Below are 21926 nucleotides of genomic sequence, written 5' to 3' on the forward strand. Positions count from 1 at the left end.
TACCAGTTAGATATCATGGATGCCAATGAACACCTACATCCAGAGTTTGACACTTTTAATCATTCAACATGGCGTATATTCCTAACAAAATACTGAGACGTGTACAACTTCAACTCAAACATTTCAAAATGGCCAGTTCTGTGTTGACCCCAGTACAATCTGCATTTCATTGGCTGATTTGACTTGTTTACTGTTCTTGCGAACTTCCTGCAAACATTCGAATAATGAAATGTTTCCTGCGAACTTGCTGCGAACCTTAAATTGGTGTGTATGTTTCTTGCAATGTCCCTGCAAACATGTTGGGTTCCTGCAAATTTACTGCAAGCTTGCAGCAATTGCTGCAATGTTTGCCGCAAGATCGCAGCTAGCGGCAATCATCTGCGAACAAGAAAATTTTCTTCCTGCGCACAATTTTGTTTGCTGTAAGCTTGCAGCAGACTTGCTGTAGGCCTGCAGCAAACATATCAGTTTGGTAAGGGATTTTATACAGAACTTGAATTATGTAAGTAATTTCTGCGACGATTACATTAGCATGATTAGTATACTTCAGTAATTTTCAAAACAAAAACGTTTTCAGTTTAGAATTTTCCGACCCGGTCCTGATTTTCCTAACCCGGCCATTTTAAACACAAGTTGTTGCAGATGCAAATGATAGAACAAACTATAGCTCAACAGGGATTGTATAATTTTTATTAATCAGAATTCGTATTCATATGATCTAATTAAGAAAAGTTTTGTCTGCCATCGTAACTTCTCGGCAAAACAAAACGTGTTTCTCCGAGCTCGCTGGATGCGTTTGACTGCTCCATCGCACGTGTGTAGACCAAGGCTAATGTTGGTCTTGCGGACACAGGTATGTGTACTGTTTGTTAGGACACTGGGTGACCGTAATGCTACGGACTCACGAAATTTACACCAGTTCCATAATTAGACAGTGCATTTTTTTAATTAAAGTCATTATAAACACTGTTAAACATATTAAATCTAAAAGTCGAATATCTTTGGATATGGGGTAACCCATATCTATTCTTGTGTAAAGGTATTTTAGAGAAATTGATGCATGTTTGACCCAGTTTATTAAGGTCGTTTACCTTTGGGTATGAATGCACTTCTTACGTTATCTTACGTTATCTTACGTTATCTATTGAAGCATTTACAATGTATTCCTGCGCAAAAATGCACTTGATGAAACCTACTTCAGTCATTAATTTTGTTGGTGGTGTTGTTTTTAACAGGCATTTGAGTTGCTTTACTATTTATTGACTACAATTTCCGTAACTGGTGGGTATTTCTTTTAACAACATACCAAAAGCGAAAATACTAGAGACTACTTATGCTCTATTTTTTCGTAGTAACGTTGAAAATTTTCTCGTCATTTAAAATAAGTAAAACATATCTCGAATCACGAGTAGTGTATCATACCATACTTAAGGTAGGTCGCGGGTTCACTGCATAAAAATTCTTACGAGAAAACATATCCTGAAAATTTGATATAATGTTCCTTAGAATTTACAGCGTATTATCTGCAATTTTTATGAAATTTACCAACGTAGTTTTGATGCTATATTACATAGGCGCTTGGGTCAAGGATACTATCTATTTTCTATATTATGTATTGTCGAGGAAATTCGAACTATGCTCGTAACATATTTTTTCAGTCCGCAGTGTTAATTCATACTTTTTGTAAACCTCTCTGCTTCATATATATACTCTAGAATGTCACGGAAATTTGATTTTATGCACGCTTTAAGAATGACATTTCCCACTGTATACTAAAAGTAATACAGTGGGAAATGTCATTTTCAAAAAAAACTTCTGCGTAAATCGCAGGTTTTAACAATGCTTGAATCTGTAGCTCTCTGGTTGGAGTGCCAATATGAATTATAAATGGATAATTGCTACCGTAAAACAAATATTACAAGATCGATTTATTCAAAAGTGGTCTAGTGACGTAAATAACTCTTCAGAAGGACAAACTTATAGAATCTTTAAACAAAATTTGGGATTTGAAAATTATTGTAATATTGATAAGTTATTTCCTAAATTTACAATATTTATGAAATTTCGTACCACAAATCACCATCTACCAATAGAGACTGGAAGATGTCATGGTATACCATTTTTTTGAAAATCAGACAAAAATTACATTAACAAAATAAAAGAAAAAGGAAAATTAATGAAAATCACCACTGTTCATTGAGATTTTTATTTCAATTATTTAGCTTCAATTTGTAAAAAAAAAAATCCCTCCTTCCTGGGTCTGAGAACCCCCAGGCGGCAATTCCAAAAAAAAAACATTTTTTTTTTTAAGAATGATGCCCTTATCCAAAAAATTTATACTGCTGTCTATCCTCCTTGATATGTTTTCCCCACTCTTGTTTTCTTACCCTTAATATTCTGTCACGTTTTCTTTATTGTATATGTAACTCTGACCAGACTGTATTTATTGTATATAATGTATATGTTATTTATGCACATTACCCCATGTTCCAATAGGTTGGTCTGGGTAAATAAACTGAACTTGAACTTGGTTTATCAGTTCGAATTTTCTTAACCAGAGAGGTACAGTTCTGCTGCTACAAATCAAAGTGCTAATTGCTTTGCAAAGGGTATAGTTGTGATTGTAATTTATCGAAACTACGGAAAGAGCGCTCTATTGATGAGTAGCAGTTACGGTTGAGAGAGAGAAGGGGGTATTATCTGAACTGTATATCATGCAAAGAACATGTTTTTATTTCTAATTTTATCATATATAGTTTACATGGTCAATCTGAAAGTAAGATTTCACTTAATTTTCGTAAATAATACTGTACATGTATGCAATAGGCATTATAAAGATATATTACAATCTGTTCTCTTTTCCTTTGTAAGTAGATCAACGAAATGAATTTCGCCTCTTTACATTTGTACAGATTATTGTGCTGATTTCCAGAGTTTAAAACCATGATAAGCCTTTCCTTAAACATCCAGACATTAGTTGTTAGCGTTTGTGTTGGTCTTCTGGTATATTACGTCATTAAACGTATTCGATATCGTCTGCCACCAGGGCCTTGGTGCATACCAATCATCGGCAACTATCAAAGTAAGTACTGAAATTATCATGAACATTTTTCAATGATTTTGTCCGAGATGAAACTACAAAAAAAAAACAAATATCTCTATGTCTGTTCATCACGTGATAGAACTATTTTCTCTGCAGATGTTCATGTGTGGCTTGGATGTACACTGCTCGGGGCTTTTAAAATAAGATTTCTTTATTATTGATTAAAGATAAACAAAATAATATCTTTGTTAAATGATGATTAGATCAGGTGAAAATGTGAATTTCACATTTGCCTTTTTAGCTCACCTGAGCCGAAGGCTCAAGTGAGCTTTTCTGATCAAAATTTGTCCGTTGTCTGTCGTCGTTGTCGTTGTTGTCGTCGTTGTCGTCGTTGTCGTAAACTTTTCACATTTTCATCTTCTTCTCAAGAACCACTGGGCCAATTTCAACCAAACTTGGCACAAAGCATCCTTGGGTTAAGGGGAATTTAAATTGTTAAAATCAAGGGCCAAGACCCCTTCCAAGGGGAGATAATCAAGAAAATACGAAAATAGGGTGGGGTCATTAAAAAATCTTCTTTGAACCACTGGGCCAGAAAAATTTATGTGGAAGCATTTTTTAAAAAATTCTAAAATCATGACCCCCGGGGGTAGGGTGGGGCCACAATAGGGAATCCAAGTTTTACATAGAGATATATAGAACAAATCTTTAAAAATCTTCTTTTCAAGAACCACTGGACTAGAAAAGCTGAAACTTATGTGGAAGCATCCTTGGGTAGTGTAGATATTAAATTGTAAAAATCATGACCCCCGGGGGTAGGGCATGGCTACAATAGGGAATCCAAGTTTTACATAGAAATATATAGAACAAATCTTTAAAAATCTTCTTCTCAAGAACCACTTGGCCAGGAAAGCTGAAACTTATGTGGGATCATCCTTGGGTAGTGTAGATATTAAATTGTTCAAATCATGACCCCCGGGGGTAGGGCGGGGCCACAATGGGGAATCCAAGTTTTACATAGAAATATATAGAACAAATCTTTAAAAATCTTCTTCTCAAGAACCACTGGGCCAGAAAAGCTGAAACATATGTGGGAGCATCCTTTGGTAGTGTAAATATTAAATTGTTAAAATCATGACCCCCGGGGCAAAGGCGGGGCCAAAATGGGAATCCAAGTTTTACATAGAAATATATAGAAAAATCTTTAAAAATCTTCTTCTCCAGAACCACTGGGCCAGGAAAGAAATTTATGAAACTCATGTGGTAAAAATTATGACCCTCAGGGTAGTGTGGAATCCAAGTTTTTAGAAATATATAGAACAAATCTTTAAAAATCTTCTTTTCAAGAACCACTGGACCCTTATGTGGAAGCAAGGGTGGATATTAAATTGCCAACCCCAACGGGGCCACAACAGGGAATCCAAGTTTTACATAGAAATATATAGAAAAATCTTTAAAAATCTTCTTCTCCAGAACCACTTGGCCAGGAAAGCTGAAACTTATGTGGAATCATCCTGGGTAGTGTAGATATTAAGTTTGTTAAAATTATGACCCTCGGGCAAAGGCGGGGTCAAAATGGGAATCCCAAGTTTTACATAGAAATATATATAGAAAAATCTTTAAAAATCTTCTGCAACCACTAGGACAGATTATGAAAAATGATAATTCCATGCATAAACTTTCAGCGATCACACCGAAGAACCAAAAATTGAAATAATATAATTTATTATCATTCATCATTATTAGACTAATGTATGTATCAAGAGACATAAAAACAGTTTGGAATCTTATTTGACCATTTTCAATTTGGGGTTAGATTTTTTTCTTTTTTTTTTCTCAAAAACATATTTTCTATTTCAAATTATCTTCAGTTTATAGTGCGCCTGGTCTACACAGGAAAGTCGCCGAGCTTTCTAAAACATATGGACCTGTTGTGCGACTCTCTGCAGGTAAGTAAGGCCCATAATTCAATGTCAGATTACCTATTTTGTCTTTGCAAGAGTATATATATATAGGAAAAATTCTTTAAAAATCTTAGCGCATTGATGAAAAAGTTTACTCAAGATACATCGATCAAAGAAAAAATTATTACACATTTCTTATCATTTAATTATGATTTTAAATTAATAAAATGAAAGTTTCTTTCACTTTTCTATTAAATTTATGCATCAAAATCAGTGCGCACGAATACATCACCATAACTTTAGCGTTGCTGAAAATTCAAAGTGTAGAAAAACGTTTCAAACAGTTTGATTACCAAGTCGCCAAAAATAATTTACAGTTCTTTAACACAAAAAACTTACCTGTTGTGTTATCCCTCTGATTATATTTTCCTCGGTAAGTTATCTAAGTTCGTAAATGTAAAGGGAAGCTACTCAAATATTTACATAGGATATATAGAAATTTTGGATTTTTTAAAATCTTTTCATTTGAATTTCAAACCGAATATATATATACGTATACCTTTCAATGCTGTAAAACCTATGATTTGCTGCCGATTGTTCAAGATTAAAGAATTCCATCCTCAATTCATGCAATCATCCGTTTCCCACGATTTAGGCCTAACAGATTTACGGTTTTCCCCGCTTTGGTAGCATAATAAAACATTTTTAGTTTCAAATTATCAAATTTTCCATCAAAATGTGAACTAATTGCAACAGTTTCAAAATTTAGTTTTAATCAATCTATGATATGATCTGAATATATAACAAAAAGTTTAGAAAAATTTATACATGGGAAAATTGAAAAATTGGGGTCCTTATTGGGACGTATTGTGTTCACTCTGATTAAGTGTTAAACGAACAATGTAAAGTAGAGACTTCTATACTGGTTTAAAAAAAAACAAGTAAGTAGAGAATAAAACTTAACTGAATATACTGAATTGGACAAATATTAAACATTGGTTACTATATGTGTTGGTTGCCATGGAAACAGTATAAATTGAGAATATCACCTACTTTTGAACAATGAACCTTTAAAAACACGAATACAGTCACTACATTAGTTTACACTCATACTCAAAATGCATTCTTTTGCCATAAATCTTCAAATAAATTATTTAGAAGATTTATATAAAAATTTGGATACATTATAAATTAATTTTACATGAAAAATTTCGGTATTTAGCAATTAAGTATAGCACAAATATACTCAATCACCAAAAGTTAAGAAACAATAAAATGTTTTAATTCATATGAAAGGTAATATCCGAAAATAATTAGGAGCAGACTTAGAGGGGTCAGGGGACATCCCCCAATAAGAATTGTTTTATGAAAAAGTAGCAGAAAATGACCCCCCCCCCCCCAAAAAAAAAAAAACTGAATCCCTCCTGTATCTGCAAGGTTTTCCCCGTATATGAAGAAAATTGACATGTGTGAAGATCTCATAGAACTCCATTCCTCCCCGAAATAGATTTATATGTTTTTATTCTGGATTAGGTAGGTTGTTATTTTTTTTTTTTTGTAAAAAAATATTCTGAAATCTGAATTTTTTTTTACGCACAGCAAAGCTGTTCCCCATAGATTACATTGTAGTTGTGTTTTCTTCCCTTCAGAAAATTTTATTTCAACACGTGACACCAGTTTTGAGTCCCTGCAATATGATTGGTTGGTAACTTGTATAAAATGCCCAGAAATAAAAAAAATACTCTGTTTACATCAGTATCATAAAATGCTTGTACACTATAATGAGTATGATGGTTCTTGCTTGATCAGAACTTGAACCCACCCTATACCCGGGTACCCTACAGGGTATTTCTTTTCATGAGTTTAATAAAAGTGCTATCTTACTTATATCAAGTGGATCAATGTATTTCTTTTTACCCTCCATATAAGGAAACCACGCCCTCCGGTGTGATAAGAACATATCAACATGCTGTCAATGTTGCTTCATGGATGGTGATATTCCAAAAAATATTTCAAGATTTTTTCAGTGTACTTACACCCTCAACTACATTCAATAATATGAAGATAAGATACGTTTTAGGATAAAATCTGAAATTGTTATACCTTGAAAATGATCATTGTTGACCAAGATGTAGCCGAATCAACAGTTATTAAATTGCATTGAGTACAAAATATCGTGAAATGTGCATGCAAAGGTTCTGCGCAGTTAATAATTATTATATTGTTACCCTTCTTAAATCTTAATGTATTTCAAACCGTTGCTATGTAATGTTACTTGTAGTGGGTGGGGGCAATTGAAAGCACACAGTAGATTATTTTATTCTTATTGATAAAAAAATCTAAGGTCAAATTAAAGCAATTACACAAATGGAATGAAGTAAAAGAGAGCAAGCCAAGTATTTGTTTCAAGGAAGAATAAAATGTTAACCTCTTGGTAGATACTGGTAGTCAATTTTTACTTGTTCAAATTCATATGTAAAAGTATCATTGTTATATTTTCCCCAAATATTTTTTTCCTAACAGTAATAGAAATTATAAGACTTTGGCTTTAATCTAGGAAATCACCCGCATTGTGCAGTGGTTAGAGCATCTGCTCTAGAGTTGCAAAGTAAGGAGTCGAAATCCCACTGTGGGATGTGGAGACCGGTCGGACAAGACCGTATAAACTGAGGTCCCGTGTCGCAGTAGGCACTGGCGCGAAAAAGATCCCTCAATGCTTAATGGCTCTAAGTGCTGAGTATAGAACAAAATGTGCAGCTCTCCACTGGCATGGGGTGGCGTCTCCATATGCATGAAAAATTCTCGAGAGGGACGTTAAACAATATACAATTATAGTAGAAAGATTCACGTCCATCTATTTTTCTTTTTTCAGTGTTGCTCTTATTAAGAAGTGACTTTGAAAGTGTTCCAAATTGTTCACATTCTAAAGCATGCTCATGGAAACGCTGTTTCACCAGTCCCCATAAAAATGTAAAATGGAGCTTCAATAAGTGCCGCATCAGGCATTTTACTATTGCAAAAATGACCATATGATCTACAAGGAGAAGTTAAGTTTTCAAAAATGGGTTTAAAATATTTTGTTAAAAAATTATATTGAGAATCTTAAAAAAGAGCATTTAAGCATTTAATTCTGTCTAAACGATGCCATTTGAATTATTTCCATTACTATAAACATAATGCAGCTTTTGTACATGTATAGATGCATGGTGCAGTCTTTATAGAGAAAAAGGTCAATAGCAATTGACTATTTATATAAGGTTTGCTACTCTTTACAAAAGCAATAAGCAGTAAATCTGGAGAGCAAAAAACTGTTTGAATCACACAGTTCAAATTGTTGTGTTATGCCTGAATGGAATTAAATATTTGATTTTTTTTTTTTAAACTTTGAGACCTTCAAATCAAATCCTGTTCATGTGATTCCATAAATTCTGTACTCTTTATTTCAAAATGATAAATTTCTATAAATTTTCTAGATATTTAACCAAAATATATTCTGTGATGATGCAATTGTAACAACTCTGATATACATTGTACATGTACTTGAATATATATTACGTCTGATAAGCTTCCTTGCAGAATTCTTTAGAAAAGGCTGTTTTGACTTATTTTGTATACAAACTGTGATCCATACTTTTTTTGTTTCTTGTGTATAAATTCCAAACTACTTGGGTATAAATATCCATTAGGTGCTGACAAATAAAATGAAAGTAAATACATTCACATTTAGGAATTTCACATACATGTATATTGTGAATACAAAGACCGCTCATACTTTTTTGTTTACATCAATGGTAATTGCAACCATTATACAGCTGTTACACATGTGTAGATAATATACCGGTGTGGAAGTCAAAACTTCACTTCTTTGAAAATCAAAATATATAATTTTTTTGATTTAGTTTTGATTGCATAACAAACTACAGGTTAAAACAACAACTTTTAATGCTAATTGGCTATATTGTTTACAGGCTGTCTGTCATAGAAAGCTCAATGTAGAAAAAGTATGGTGTGCAAATGGGTAATTCTAAATTCATATTGATCCCTAATTTTAATCTTTCGATTTCCCAACTTTCCCATGAGTGAATTTTTCTAAACTTTTTATATGTGAGTTACTAATAGCTTATCTACAAATCTGCATTAAAATATAAACTGTTGCAATTAGTTCTCATTTTTCAGTAGAATGACTAGACTATTTTTTCAGAGTTCTATTGTTTCATACCAGATATCTCAAAGTCAAACATTTAAGAAAAGTATGCCGATTAAATGATTTCTTCCCTTCCTTCCCGTAACTGTATTGCAGACGATTTTAATTTGTTTAGCAAAGGGGGATAATTCAAAATGAAACGAAAGTAGAAAGTAAGTCAGGAACCTAACGGACAGGTTCCGAAATTCAGGAAAATATTTATTAAAGCAAAGGTATTTAATTATTCCTTCAAAAAGTAACCTGGAAGCGGGGAATATACATGTACCGACTGTCAAAGTAGTTCCGGATGCTTAGTGCAACCGCACTCTAGATTTTATTGATGCAGTTATCAAAAGAATTTTTTATCCAATAAGAATCAAGTATTTTATAGAAATTAAATGATAATCATTTCCAAAAAAAAACAAACAAACAAACAAAAACGCCACCCTATGTGCTTAATTGTCAAATTACCCCTAAAAAAAGTCATCAATTTATTTTTAGAAATTGTTTTTTCTGTAATAATGTTATATTAAATTGAAATTAAAATGTTAATTTTTGTCCTTTTGATTAATCATTAACACTTTAAAACCAGAACAGATTCAGCATCTGATGTTTTCTCGGACGTCCGCGTTGAATAAAGCGTGATCGTCTGAGAAAACATTAAATTTTCGCAGACGTCTGCGATTACGAACCGACTCGGACGTCCGAGAAAACACTGGATTGAAATTCAACTTTCAAAAAACATTTCAATCCATTTTTGAAAACAGATTAATATATCGCGTTTGTAGTCATCAATTTTCAAACAAATTATATATATTTAGCATATTGAAAAGAATCTCTATAATTCCTGTAAATTTCATTAAAAAAATATTTGGAAACATTTAAGTTGAAAAAGTCGACTTTTTCCCTTATTCCCGTAAAACTATTTTTTAAATGGTCAGTATTGAAGGGTTTCATAAAATAATTATGAAAGTAACAAACATAGCAACTATATGCCATTTTGCGTTTGCACGCGCGCACGTGCGCACATGTCCTTGTATCTAATTTTGATAGTAGCATAATGTAGGGATAAACAGTGAAAGATATGTAGTAAAGTGATGCAAAAAAGTGTTAATTTTAAAAAGAAAAGTTAACATTTTTGATTTATTTTATCACTTCCTGTAACGACCGTAAGGAACAAATGATCCTAGCTATTACACTGTATTTATAATAATTCTATCCTTCAGGCCCATCAGCATGGGTTTTTCTTAATAATAATGAGGTTGTCTTGGAGGCGCTGGTTAAAAGAAATACAGATTTTGCAGGACGAACACCATTTCCATCAGGTTACACATACTTTGAAAAATTTACAACTATTGGAATTTACTATTTTGTGTTATACATGTTCATTAAACATTTTTGATGCCAATTTTATGAGTGCATATTATTTTAAATTCGTACTGAATTGTCTATATTGTGTTTATGTCACATCATTTAAGGAATTTTATTTATACATGTATTGATTTATTTTATTTCTTTATTTGATTACTCATTTATTATATTAATGATCATTTATGTGTTTTATTTTGTATAGAATTTATATTGTTTTCATTTTTTTTTTTTGTTAATTTTGCAGGAGAAATGTTTACTGATGGAGGAAAAGACATAGCATTGAGTACATTTACACCTACGTGGAGATTCCACAGAAAAGTGGCAGGAAAAGCACTTCGGTAAAAATATCTTAAACAAATTTTGTATATACATGTACTTGCCATTAGTTGGCACAAAAATTAATGTTCTTCTGAACAAAATTGGTAGGGATTCTGTTTATTAAAAAATACAGAATTAAAAGCTTTATAGATCTTGGCAAGAGAATTGAAAATTTGGTTGATTCATAAAATACACTTTGGGTGGTGTTTTCAACTCAGATCAATATACATGTATTCAAAACCATTAGCAGAACATTGAAATAAATCCAAATATCAAAAGAATGTAAAAAAAAAAAAGTTTTAAGCGACACAAATAATAGTTTTTTTAAAGTAAGTATATGTCTAACTATTTATTGTAGAAGTGGTACCTTTGTTTATTTAATGTTTCATATAGTACATGTACTTCTTTTTTTTTCAATTGACTCATTCTTGTTTCCTTGTTGCCAAAACCATAAGAAAAACAATCCAAATAGATTCAGCATACAATGCAAGAATCCTATACAAAAAAAGTGCTGAAAATAATATATATAATTTCCACATTGCAGAATTCAAAAGGGAATCCTGATATATTTATTTGCTAGGTTTCTTTAAGGTGTTTTTTTTTAATAATTTATATTTTCAGTTTTTGCGGAAATTGGACTTTTTATTCATTTGTTCATAAAATCTTTGTTGTCAACATATTCAAGCTAATTGCATTACATCTCAGTGTGCGTGTCTAAGACTTAAGTTGTTTTTTTTTTTTCTTTTCATTAATTTTTTTATTATTATTATGCAAACTTTTTTCAGCTTCAATCATATAGTAAAAATTAAGAATATCAACGGAACGTGTCACTTCTAATTATTAATTTCTAAACTTTTGTCCAATGTTTTATTTTAGGCACTATTTACAAGGAGATCTTCTAGAAAACATGATACAAGACAACATGACCAAGTTCTTGGATAAAATGGCCAAGGAAAGAGGACCGTTTGAGTTCAATAATTATGCTAACCTTATCGTTTTCAGTCAACTATACACAATTTGCTTCGGAGAGAAGTAAGTTTCTGGATTTAAATCAGAAATTTAAACGTCTATATATGTCAAGTTTTAAAGTTTTTTCTTCGTCTGTATTGAATTCATTGTTCTTTTTGGAAAGGAAATCACCTGATGACCCGGAGGTGAAGTCACTATTGAAGCTTGACGAGGAATTGGTCGAGACATGGGGAGTAGGAGTCTTCATGTTGTTTGAAGATGTTTTTCCGTATCTCAAAGACATATTCCCGTCGAAAACGTGGAGAAAACTTACAAAGATAACAGAGGATCTGTTTAAAGTGATCCGCGCTAAATTTTATGAACACAAAGCAACATTTCAATCAGGTTTGAATATGTATTGAGGAAAACATTTTCAAAGAATGTTTAAATTTTCTGAAAGAAAGAGTCGATAATTTTTCACAGACATTATCTATTTTGGGGGAAATTTATTAGTAGCTAGGATATTAAAGCTTTAATTAAGTTTATAATGCCTATATGAAGGCATTTCTCACATTTATTTTTACGAATGTTGGCTCCTAATGATTTTAAAGCTATATTTACTGATCATGATGTACCAACATGATTTTCTTTCATTACTAATTAGGCGTTAACAGAGACTTTACTGACAGTTTACTTACGGCCAGACAAGAAGCTGAAAACGAGGGGGACGAGGAAACTCTGGAGAAACTTGACGATACATATTTAATTCAAACCATTATGGATATCTTCTTGGGTGCGTTTCTTTTATTCCAATGACTGGTCATGTATCGGTGAAACTGCGTGACTGATTTATTATATTGTTTTTAATCATATCCATATCTTTCAGCTGGAACAGAAACCACTAGATTTACTCTGGACTGGTTCATAAATTTTATGTCTGGAATTCCAGAATTCCAGAGTAAATGTCAGGAGGAAATAGACCGAGTTGTAGGTAGGTAATAGGATGTAATACAATTTACACTGAATTTCAACTCAAAACTTTCGTATACTAATTTGTTTGTTTGTTTCTTGTACTTTATTTAAAGGCTCAGACCGCATATCAATGAAGCATCGAAACGCCTTGGATTTTACCGAGGCCTGCTTGTTTGAAACATGGCGAAGGGCATCTTTAGTTGCTTTGGGTATACCACACGCCACAATGTGTGATACAAAAGTTGGTAGGTTGTTATGTTATTTCTTTAAAACATGAATCGCTTAAATTGTGTTTCATAACTACATGTGAGTAACTTTCATTTTCACGTGTTAGCAGTGTAATACAGACGTAGTTAAATCCTCTTTTTATGAAAAATTGAAAGGATTTGGATTTCTTAGTGAATAATAATTGTGTTAATTCTAGACGTTTTTTAATTGAAAACTTGTCTAATCATGATGCCACTGGTTTCAAAGAAAATAGTCGGGTTAGGCAACCTTCCGGATCATACAACATTTTAAACAAATCGATTTACTGAAACAGTGTGAAATGGACTTTTAAAGTTAACATCGTGTTAAGCTTTAAGCAAGATGACGGATCACACAACATCCGGATTACACAGGTTTCACTGATCCGGGTTATACAGGTTTTACTGCATATTATATTTTTTCATCTATGTGCACCATCTTTATAATAATTACACTTTTTTAACTCATTTAAATTAGCGGTTACTTTTTATGCACAAACAGGAGGTTACGACATCCCGAAAGGCACAGCGGTCTTTATCAACATTTGGGCGCTTCACAATGATCCTAAATATTGGAAGGATCCCGAGAAGTTTGACCCTTATCGTTTCCTGGATCAAAATGGTAAATTGAAAGCGACAAAACCTGAGAGTTGGCTCCCTTTTTCGGCAGGTCGTCGAGTGTGTTTGGGAGAGACTCTCGCTAAACCGGATATTCTACTAATGTGTGCAAATCTGCTACAGAGATTTGAGATCCGCCTCCCCCCGGGTGTCAAACCGCAGCTTGGTGGCAGAGTTCTCTCTGATGGCATTGACATACCGGTGGATTACAAGATTGTCGTCAAGGAACGTCAAAAAGAAATAAAGATTTAGAAAAATATTTTATTGTTATTATGGAACTCACGTATGTGTTTTGATTTTTATGTTGTACAGATTGTGCATAAAAAGTTTCGCTTGATATGAAATATGAAAATTTTACCAGTATTTTTTTTTTGGTCATATAGAGTGACTCAAGTTATCATGGGTTATTTTTATTATTTCAATAGAATAGATCAACAACACAGTATTAGCAGTCTTTATCATGGCTTTACTTTATTAATACATGTTGAAATCAAATTTGACAAACACTATATAATTAATCCACTACATTATTGTATTATGTTATACATGTTATATGTCATTAAAGTAAAATGTGTGATCTACATCGACTTTGGTTAGTTATGATGCAAGATCATCATTCAATAAATTTATCAATCTGTCAATATTTCAGAAAATCAATATTTCAATCAAACAACACAAGAAACAACATATCAATGAACATTTTCAATCAATAAGCCCAATTATTGGCTACAGACCTGGAAGAAAACAGAATCAGTGGCAGGCTTAAGCAAAATTCGGCCATATGTCTTCATGTATGATAAATAGATTAATATAATACATGAATACATCCGCCACAAGCGGACAAAATTTTGCTTCAGTGCCATGACAGGTAGACTGAATTTAAACGGAGGGAGGTGGAGGATAAACATTGGCATTACTACGTATGATATGAAGTAATCCTTGGCGAATAGTGTTTAAAAATATAACCTGAGCGGTATTGGACAAATGTGTTCCATTACGATATAACTTAGATGTACATTGCTGCAGATCTGGGTATTTCATGTATGCGCCGTTACGTGCCACTAAGAATAGTGCTAGGGATGTGTTAATTCATATCCGGGCTTCCTCAGCTGCAATGTTTAATAGCATGTTTCTATAGTAATTTCTTGGGAGTATCTGGGACCATATAAAACGTGTGTTTGGTAAAAGGGCTTGCAATTTAACAAAACTTAATTTCAAAAATTTTTGAAGCCTTCGCAATGGCATAGTGCCTATACTACTAGTATTGCCTCCACATTGCATCAATACAAAATCAGAATGTCCCTTTTGATCAACTAGATGATTAACTGTGGACTTGCAGGAACAAAATTAGAATCTAATGTAAGAATTGAATGCATTAGACTTCCATCTACCTTTGGACTTAATGTCCTCATCAGAAACACCTTGTGAATACAAATGAGTAGCCCCATCTATTCTGAATGAGTGTGATTTGGATATAGATGTGTCTAAACCATTGAATTTGACGTCTTTGTGTAGGAGTGATGTTTGGTGAGAGGTTTACCGTTAATATGGCAGAAAAAATTGACCTTGTACTTGGGGTTGGATTGACAAAAAATTGTGCGCATGTTTGAATAAAGATGCACTTTGAGGACTGTATGTAATTTGTAACGTGGTACCCCTACGATATTGGTCAGTTGTTGAACCTTTGATAAACAAAGAATTCTTTTCTTCATTGATGGTGTCTTGGAAGTCTTGGAAAGATAGTACCGGTGTGAAGTTACTGGTGAATGTAAATTCACTAATGCGCAGCAGTGCGAAAAATGCTAAATGAAATGCAGTTGAAAACATTGTGGTTTCATATGTTTCAACAAACTCTGGGTAGAATTGATACCATTTGATGTAATATTTGTAGGGAAATTGGGGATTGAAGGTCTTTTGTTGGATTTAGCGTACGGAAACCTTCCAACATTTTCTTAACTAAAACGGCTTTAGTGTTGTCCAAACCCCCCTCTAACTGGATTTTGTAACTGATACCACTTAAGTAACATCTTGCTGTAGCGTGAGATATCTGATTTGTATGGAGGTATGCAATGTAGTTGATAATCTGATGGATTGTTAGAGGCCAAGATAAGTCAAAATAATATTTAGAGCGTAAGGTTTCGAAAGAGATAATGTCCTTTTGATATGTTGAAGCAGTATTTTAAGATACTGCTGCTTTGGGCAAACTTTCTACATGTTGTTTAAGAGAGTTGTCAATGCCGGAGTATACTGACTGGAATCTTGTCTGCCTGAGGAGCCAAGGTTCTGAATCTTTCCAAATGAAATCAAGAAATTGAATCGGCGATAGAATTTTGATAACCTGGAACATGGAGAGTTTTAATCTGAATGTTATGCCTAATGCATAACAATATTAATGGCCTTAAAAGTGTCATGACCCTTTGAGACTTGCTTGTCTGGGAATTAAGATTATGAACCAAAGCAAAGTTGTCAGTATTTATCAATAATTTTTTTCCTGCAACATAATCCACCCAAACCCAAATAGCCAACAGAATCGGTATTAGTTCTAAAAAGGTGATATCCCTTCGAATATCTGGGCCCCATGATGCTGGCCAGGAAATAACTGCCCAGTGATTCTGAAAAATTGCACCTCGACCGTACGAACAGCAACTATCGGTGAAAAGGTTAAGGGACACATTACTTGACCAGGATAGTTCAGGGAATGGAGAGCGCCCATTGTTGTCTTTGGGAAATGTTAGAACCAAACCTTAATGTCCTCCTTAACAACTTATGTAACCTTTATCAAAAAGTAATGTTTCTTAATGCCAGTTGTATTGTAAAACCTGCGATTAAACGCTCTGCTGCCTGGGATTGCTTTTGCAAAAAAGTTTAGGGACCCACAAAGTGATTCCATTTCCTTGAGTGTTACTTTTTTGGATGAAATGAGTGATGTAAGCTTATACTTGTTTTTTTTTGTCATTTATTGGGACGCCTAGTTCACCACAGCTTAGCTTAAATGTTTTGGCGAGTTCAGAACATTGTGGAGTATTTTGGCTTCCGGCAAATAAGAAAATCATCTAGGTAATGAATGATGTTTTGATTTGGGCTTTTTGTGCTACCAACCAGTGCAGGAATGATGAGAATTTTTTGAATGTTGAACAAGCTATGGAGCAACCAAAAGGCATGCACGTATCAAAATAATATTTATCTTGAATACACATACCTAACAAAAAAAAACCTGTAGGATGAATTGGTTAAAGTCTAAATGCACTGGACAAATCCATCTTACAGAGTAATGCCCCTTTGCCATTTTTTTGAATCATGGAAATTGCCAGGTCAAAGGAGTTGTAGCTATAGAGACTGAACATAAAATTGGGTCAATTTGCTCATTGAAACTATTGCCTATTGGTGCTGACAGGTTTGAAATCAACCTCCATCCACCGTCGTTTTAGGCAACACTCCGACTGGGTTACACCTAAGGTTGGAGAAGGGAGGGCTAGGGAAAGGGTCATGCGACCTTAGCTTATTTAAAACTCTTTTTTAATAATTGACAATAATTCTTGCACATGTTCCTTAGCAGACTTCATGTTCTTTGGTTGTAAATAGTCTCTAGGGCCTGCATAATTCAGATAACAACCAGATGTAAAACCGTTGAGTAACAATTGGGCATCTTGAACTTGAGGGTACAAAGCTAGGTATTTCTGTAGTACTGGGAGCTTAGTTGGAGTGGAACCTAAATCTTGGTCTTGGTGACTGGTATTGCCTTGGGCGATAGGGACGAAAATTCAAGTTGGATTGTTGGGCATAATTTTGCTCTCCCGCGGTTGGGTGAGTTACGTTTAATCTAGTGTTGTTGGTAGTTGGTATTAGGCCTTGAAAATTGAGTTAGCGTCGACTGGTAGGACCAGCAGTGTATACGTGGAAAGGTTTTGTTACAGTATATGGTGGCAGAGGATAGTTTTTTTTGCAATCAAAAAGTTTGACTGACGGTTTACTTAATATTGAGCTGCTTTTAAAATGTGCATTGAAAAATTTTAAATTCCCTCTACATGTAATAATAGTATGATGTAGTCCCTTGAGAAATTTGAAGCTTTTAGGAATTGTACAACTTACACAATGAGCCCTATCTCAAAATTTCATGTGAATCAAGCCTATTTTCACTATTTCGCCGCAGCCGCATCTGCTCCCAGGCCCGTGCTGATGACCTAAGCTACCACACAAATTGCAGAATAACATTTGAACATACCAATGAACAGCAAGAGATATGGGCTCAACCACCTCGTTTTCAAGCTACAATTCATCCTGTGAACCCACCCCGCTTTTCTGGTGAAATACCGGTAGAGCGAGTTTTGAGCTTAGTTTCGTATTTCTAGTCCATATCCCCTATACAGTAGTAGTGACACTAAAGTGTCATATTTCAATAAAATATACAAGGCCACCAATTCAAATGCACCCATAAAATATTCTAGCTATAAAATTACCTGTAATATGCATTGTATTTTTTGACCGGTACTTTATTCGAAACTATCCTCTGCCACCTATGCATGTGTGTTGATAAAGACACTGGGATTTCTGGCATGAGCCTTTGAGATTGTATTCAAAGCATTTAATTGACGCTTTTGTTCGTTGAGCAGTGAGGTTAGGTTGGGCCTGCATGTATATTAACCACAACTCTGTGTCGACGTAACCAAATGAAATTTATGTATTTTTGGACATTTTAAGACGGAACTGTCTGTCTATTCGAGCCAAGTAGTATTTGTGCTTTGGCTGTAGCCTAGGCACACTGTGTGTATATATTTCAATATGCCCTGAATATCCGAAGAGTGCCTAGCGAGTTATATGCTAGCGAATATTAAAAAGGCATCAACCCAACTTTGGATTGTAATGATTTTGGTTGGTTTGGTTTTGGGTTCGATGACCAATTGACCTTCAACAATGGAGAATTTATGCGTATCTTGATTATCTATTTATGAGGAAATAACCTTTGCCAAGTCAATATATTGCTTCGACCAAATTTTTTCTTTGATGGCCTGGGGGACATGAACCCCAGGTTCATCTGTAATACTAATTTAATACTAATTAAAGGGTTTTCACCTGATGTCAAGGATTCCTCTGGTGTAATCTCCCCTATAGAGAGTGGATTGAGGGTTGCCACTGAGGAACTGGAATTCTTGCTAGCTGACTGTGGGACTTCGGGAGGTTTTGGGACTTCGGGAGGATTGAGGGTTGCCACTAAGGAACTGGAATTCTTCCTAGCTGACTGTAGGACTTCGGGAGGTTGTGGGACTTTGGAAGGATTGAGGGTTGCCACCGAGGAATTAGGAGTCTGGCTGGTTGGCTGCGAAGCCTGGATTGCTGTGATCACGGGCACAGTGGCTGTGATGGACATGTCGGATGGGGTCCTGACAGGCTTAGCATAGGGTGACTTGGGTTTCCTTTTGCTACACCGCAACATTCCCTAGGAATTCGTAAGACTAAATATATTGACTGTTATATTAACATATTCATGGTAGCCTAGAGGCTAGCTAAGCAGGTCTGCACGGTCCCGACGAAACTTAACGTTAGGTAATAAAATTATTAAGCGCAGTCATAACTGTGTTAGAAATTATTTTTATTCCATTGCAGTTATTAATTCATATTCATAAACAGAAATACCTCAGGTTTTTCCAAACAAACCATGCGACAATGATGGCGGCAAAATGCCGAGAGGCTGATGGTCAAGCCACATGCACCTGAAGTGTGGATAATTAGCCCCCCTTTTTTAATGAAAAAAAATTGTAAGACTGTCTACTTTCTCAAAAATATAAAAATTTCCCCGTCAAACACATCTATCTGTCGTTATATGAAAGCAGATTGTACTTTCTCTCACGTTTAGAGAAGGGCCCTATTCGGAATAATAAAAATACACAAGGTAAGAAACTAAAGTTGTAAACAAACGGGGGGACCCCTGCTTCGAGACAAATTACAAGAAATAATTAGTGTTACCTCATAATTTTGCAAGCACTCTGTCAGGGAGATGTTCTTGGGTAACACTAATTATTATCTTGTTTATTTGTCTCGAAGCACGGGTTCTCCCGTTTGTTTACAACTTTTGTTTCTTAGCTTCTGTATTTTTTAAAATACCGAATATAACCGTTCTTTAAACGTGAGAAAAAGTACAATCTGCTTGCATATAACGACATATAGATGTGTTTGACGGGGAAATTATAAATGTTTGAGGTATTATACACTCTTACATTGTTTTTAATTTTTAAAAAAAGGGGGGGGGTATTATCCATACTTCAGGTGCCTGTGGGTCAAGCTGAAATCGGTTACCAATATCATAAGCCTAAATGACATCGAGCAAATCAAAATAAATGTAAGTAAGTACGTACCGTAGCTTCGTTGACCGTATACTTTACCAAAAATTATCGGATGGGTGTGAAGTATGAAGGAATCGCTCGATAGTATTTGGTTTGGTGAATTTTTGTTGAATTTCCAGAAAGTATTTTACAGGGGATGAACTCTTAACTCAAACTTAACTCATATTGAGTTAAGTTTGATTATTTCCCGTTGATCGCCATATTTAAGGTATACAAGCCCAAATTCCTTCACTATTCAATCAAATTAAACTTGTCAAACTGGGCAATTGGGGGAAGATAACACAATTTTTCTTACGAATTTATGTACACACAAGCATCCTTTAATTCATCATTTTAGTATTTTAAAGATTTTTTCCATTATATTTCTGCAATACAAGTTTTAAATTAGTAGCTTAAAAAGGAAAATTTGTTAGTTGGACCTCCAATATGGCGGCGAACGGTATAACTCTTGCTGAATTTAAGCCAGTCGAAAACTATTTCATCTTTATTTCAATCGAAACCATTATTTCAATAGTGATCGTTATCTAAATACAGTAACTGTAAACCAACAATTATTCGCGTGCGAGAAATATCCGAAAGTTTCGCGAACCATTTATTTTATCGTGCATTTGTAGATCACCTTTCCTTATTAGTCGCAAAAATTAATCGTCGCGGATTAATTTCACTGACGACTGACGAATCGCGAATAAAAGATGACGCGAATAATAGTTGGTTTACAACAGAGATTGCATTCCTTACCGGCAAGTTTTACTTAGTATCTGGTTCCAATCAGAAATAAAACACCATAATTCTATTCCATTGAAAAAATTATTGAAGCAGAACAAATGCAAACTTGATTTTTAACTCAGTATAGTAGACTTATAATTACATACCAAAAAACAGCTGAATATCTATACTTAATTAATGTTTATCATAAAATCAACTCATCTATCTTTCAAAGAGTTATTTCTAAGAAAACAACGAAAATGTAAATATTTGGGCTTAAGGTAGTCCGATCCTCGGGTTTATAAAATTAGCAGTTAAGTAATCAAAAATACTCATAAAAGTATCCAAAAGATTATGTAAAATTATCCATATTATTTCTTTAAACATTAAAGTTAATCATATTATATAGGGGAAATTGTAAATCTCCAATATTTTTGCAGAAAAAGCAAACTGGAATATCAGCAATGCATTTTCTAATTGCAAATTGATCAACAAATATGTTTTAGGTTAAAAAACGATAGGTATCCAGGCATTCAAAGAAATTGTCATGATTTTTACACTTATTTGGTTTTTTTTTTTTTGTCTTTTATTTCCGTCATCTATTCTATAATACATAGTGTAAAAGGCTTTCGCTATCATTGCAAGACATCACAAATCACTTCTCATTTCATATCATGCTAATAAGCATTGGTATCTAAAGCTGGATTCAAAAAAATATTATTTCTCTAAAACAGCATTAATTTTTTCTCTTTTTATAGGGTACAAATGTTGACTTTTATAAGACCTTTTCTAAGACTTCCAAAGACCTTGAATCTTTATAAAGATGAATAAAATGAAAATTGTTGCATGGAAAAATTTCATTTTCAAGATTCATTTTGATGCATTTCAAATTAAACATTAATTTTTTGAGTTATCCTTACTGGCTGAGGATCGGATATCCATAAAATCATAATTTTCAAAGGTTTCAAGAATTGCTTTTCGTACACAAATGTTATTCGTAAATTTTTTCATTGAAATGATTAAAATAAAAATAGAATACACTTGTAAAAATAAAAATCTTAAATGTTAACATAGTATAAATATATAGCGGGAAGGGGTTTAGTGACAATTATGATACCATACTGTTCCATGCAAATCACCAGCATTGCAGACAAACAATAACAAAATTCTCTTTTCTTTCCATCTAATAATAAAATGGATTGTTTTTACAGGTCCATAGTAAAACAATACGAAGTAAACACCCCACCCTATCCCTGCCCCTCCTCGCTTGACACACACATA

The 21926-nt window shown here is 33.8% G+C and overlaps 1 protein-coding gene across 2 annotated transcripts; it reads left to right on the forward strand.

Annotated features, from left to right (window-relative positions):
- The first annotated feature begins 1223 nt into the window (after nucleotides 1-1223).
- LOC134234136 (steroid 17-alpha-hydroxylase/17,20 lyase-like) lies at nucleotides 1224-14120 on the forward strand. Of its 2 annotated transcripts, none has more exons than XM_062716194.1 (11): nucleotides 1224-1281; nucleotides 2913-3082; nucleotides 4915-4992; nucleotides 10357-10455; nucleotides 10746-10839; nucleotides 11696-11851; nucleotides 11952-12172; nucleotides 12432-12560; nucleotides 12654-12758; nucleotides 12853-12984; nucleotides 13487-14120. In XM_062716194.1, exons 2-11 carry the CDS (start codon nucleotides 2944-2946, stop codon nucleotides 13852-13854), a joined length of 1521 nt encoding a protein of 506 aa, XP_062572178.1. In that variant the 5' UTR covers nucleotides 1224-1281; nucleotides 2913-2943; the 3' UTR covers nucleotides 13855-14120. The 2 variants fall into 2 exon arrangements, with proteins under 2 accessions (XP_062572178.1, XP_062572177.1); XM_062716193.1 differs by lacking the exon at nucleotides 1224-1281 and adding an exon at nucleotides 1401-1432.
- Nucleotides 14121-21926: the final 7806 nt, after the last annotated feature.

The sequence above is a fragment of the Saccostrea cucullata genome, unplaced genomic scaffold (assembly GCF_032062105.1).
Source record: "Saccostrea cucullata isolate Sc308-1 unplaced genomic scaffold, CSIRO_AGI_Scuc_v1 ctg237, whole genome shotgun sequence".
Taxonomy (NCBI): Eukaryota; Metazoa; Mollusca; class Bivalvia; order Ostreida; family Ostreidae; genus Saccostrea; species Saccostrea cuccullata.